Source organism: Alligator mississippiensis, chromosome 5 (genome assembly GCF_030867095.1).
Source record: "Alligator mississippiensis isolate rAllMis1 chromosome 5, rAllMis1, whole genome shotgun sequence".
NCBI lineage: Eukaryota > Metazoa > Chordata > Crocodylia > Alligatoridae > Alligator > Alligator mississippiensis.
In genome coordinates this window covers 7866217-7868759 of record NC_081828.1, presented here as the reverse complement: position 1 = coordinate 7868759, position 2543 = coordinate 7866217, and the positions used below count along the sequence as shown (strand labels likewise).

At 74.8% G+C, this 2543-nt stretch overlaps 1 protein-coding gene across 1 annotated transcript; it reads left to right on the top strand.

The window, feature by feature from the left end:
- DMRTA2 (DMRT like family A2) lies at nt 1-2314 on the top strand. Its single transcript, XM_059727621.1, has 2 exons — nt 1-665; nt 751-2314. Exons 1-2 carry the CDS (start codon nt 176-178, stop codon nt 1665-1667), a joined length of 1407 nt encoding a protein of 468 aa, XP_059583604.1. The 5' UTR covers nt 1-175; the 3' UTR covers nt 1668-2314.
- The last annotated feature ends 229 nt before the right edge of the window (nt 2315-2543 follow it).

Genomic DNA, 2543 nt, shown 5'->3' with positions numbered 1-2543 from the left:
CCGAGCCGCGCCGAGCCGAGCCGGGCCGCGCCGCGCCGCGGGGCAGGTAGCGCGGGGTCGGGCATGGACGTGGCGGCTTGAGCCCGGGCCGAGCCGCCTGGTGCGAGGGGGCGGCGGGCTGGGGATGGGCGGCCGGGCCGCGTGAGCCGAGCCGCCGCGGGGCCGTCGGGGCGGCATGGAGCTGCGCTCCGAGATGCCCAGCGTGCCGCCGGCGCCGCCGCCCGTGCCCCCCAGCTCCGTGGCCGCCGCGGCCGCCGCCGCCGCCGCCAGCCTGCCGGTGAGCGTGGCCGGGAGCCTGCTGCGGGCGCCGCCGCTGCTGCTGCGCGCCGCCGAGAAGTACCCGCGCACGCCCAAGTGCGCCCGCTGCCGCAACCACGGCGTCGTGTCGGCGCTGAAGGGCCACAAGCGCTACTGCCGCTGGAAGGACTGCATGTGCGCCAAGTGCACGCTCATCGCCGAGCGGCAGCGGGTCATGGCCGCGCAGGTGGCGCTGCGCCGCCAGCAGGCGCAGGAGGAGAACGAGGCCCGCGAGCTGCAGCTGCTGTACGGCACGGCCGAGGGGCTGGCCCTGGCCGCCGCCAACGGCATCATCCCGCCCCGCCCGGCCTACGAGGTCTTCGGCTCCGTGTGCGGCGGCGGCGGCGGCGGCGAGGCGGGCGGGTCAGGTAAGCGCGCCCCGTCCCGCGCCCCGCGCCCCGTCCCCGCGCCCCGCGCCCCGTCCCGTCCCGCTGACGCCCCTTTGCCTTGCAGACGCGAAGCTGCAGAAGTTCGAGCTCTTCCCCAAGACGCTGGTGCCGGGCCGCGCCGCCAGCCCCCCGCCGCCGCCGCCGCCGCCGCCCTCCGCCGGCGCCAAGCCGCCTTCCCCCGACGGCGAGGCCGGGCCGGGCACGTCGTCGTCGTCGCCGGAGGCGCGGCCGGGCTCGGGCTCGGAGAACGGCGACGGCGAGTCCTTCCTGGGCTCGCCCGCCTCCAAGGGCGCCAAGGAGGGCGAGGAGAGCCCCGGCTGCGGCAGCCCGCTGGGCTCCGACTCGGGCTCCGAGGCCGACAAGGACGAGGCGGAGCCGTCGGGCTCGGCCGCCGCCCGGCACCGGACTCCCCTGGACATCCTGACGCGCGTCTTCCCGGCGCAGCGGCGCGGCGTGCTGGAGCTGGTGCTGCAGGGCTGCGGCGGCGACGTGGTGCAGGCCATCGAGCAGCTGCTCAACCACCGCGGCGCCGAGCGGGCGCCCGACGAGGCGTGGGCCGGCCGCGACGCCGCGCTGCCCGGCCTGGGCCCCGCGCCCGCCGCCGCCGCTGCCGCCGCCGCCGCCGCCGCCGCGCACCACCGCCCGCTCGTGGGCCCGGCCATCGGCGCGCTGGGCAGCCGCTCCGCCTTCTCGCCGCTGCAGCCCAACGCCGCGCACTTCGGCGCCGAGGCGGGCGCCTACCCGCTGGGCGCGCCGCTGGGACTCAACCCGCTGCGCCTCGCCTACTCGGCGCACAGCCGCGGACTCGCCTTCATGGCGCCCTACTCCACCGCCGGGCTCGTGCCCACGCTCGGCTTCCGCCCGCCCGTGGACTACGCCTTCAGCGACCTCATGCGCGACCGCTCCGCCCTGCACAAGGAGCAGGTCTACGCCGGCGGCCTCTACGGGCCCATGGTCAACAACACCCCCGAGAAGCAATAGCCGCGGCCGCGCCGCGCCCACGGGCTCCGGGCGCCCGCGCTGCCGGGGGGGGGGGGGGGAAACCCTCGGGGCATTGTGACGTGCGCGCGGGGCCCCCGACAGAACCTTGGTGCATTGTGACGTGTGCGCGGGGCCCCCCGACAGAACCTTGGTGCATTATGACGTGTGCGCGGGCCCCCCGGTGCATTGTGACGTGTGCTGCGGGCCACCCCCCGCCCGCCCCTCCCGCGCCCGTGTGTGTATATAGCGGTGTATCCGAGTAGCGCGTGTCTCGTGTCCCGCCGCGGCCGTCTAAGTTATTCCTGTAACGCGTAGGTGAGTCGGTGTTACCGCGGCTCGGGGCCGGCCGCTCTCGTTGTCACGCGGCTCGGGCCTCGACCTTCCCCGTGCTGTAAATCGCAAGGCCGTTTCTTTTTCTTTTCTTCCCTCCCTTCCCCGGCCCCGAGGTCTGCATGTAAGCCGGCGGGCAGCGCCCTCGGGCCGCGCGGCGCCCGCCCCGGCCAGCCTCCTCCTCTGTGCTCCGCGAAGACTCCGCTCTGTAGCCGCCTTCTCGCTCCGCTCGCGGTCCCTGCCTGTGCTGCCGTCTCCTAGCGCCACTAGAAATAAATGTTATTTTCTATTAAAAACAACCCTCCTCCTCCATCATCGGGCGGGTGGAGGGGTCCGGCCCGGAGTGAAGGAACCCCCCCCCCCCCACCTTTTGCCTCTTCATTTTTGCTTTTATCGCGGTTTAAGACCCGCGCAGAGGAGGGAGGACGGGCCGGGACACTGGGCGCCCCCACCCCCCCACCTTGGGCCTTCTTTTTCCTTTGAAAACAGGACCTTTGCAACTTGGGCCCGGCCTGTGGCTTCTCCGCAGGCTTGGGGGGCTCCTAC

Coding starts and splice junctions, on each gene's coding strand:
- DMRTA2 (XM_059727621.1), top strand. CDS start 176: ATGGAGCTGCGCTCCGAGATGCCCAGCGTGCCGCCGGCGCCGCCGCCC. Junction 666..750: donor CGGCGAGGCGGGCGGGTCAG/GTAAGCGCGCCC, acceptor TTTGCCTTGCAG/ACGCGAAGCTGCAGAAGTTC.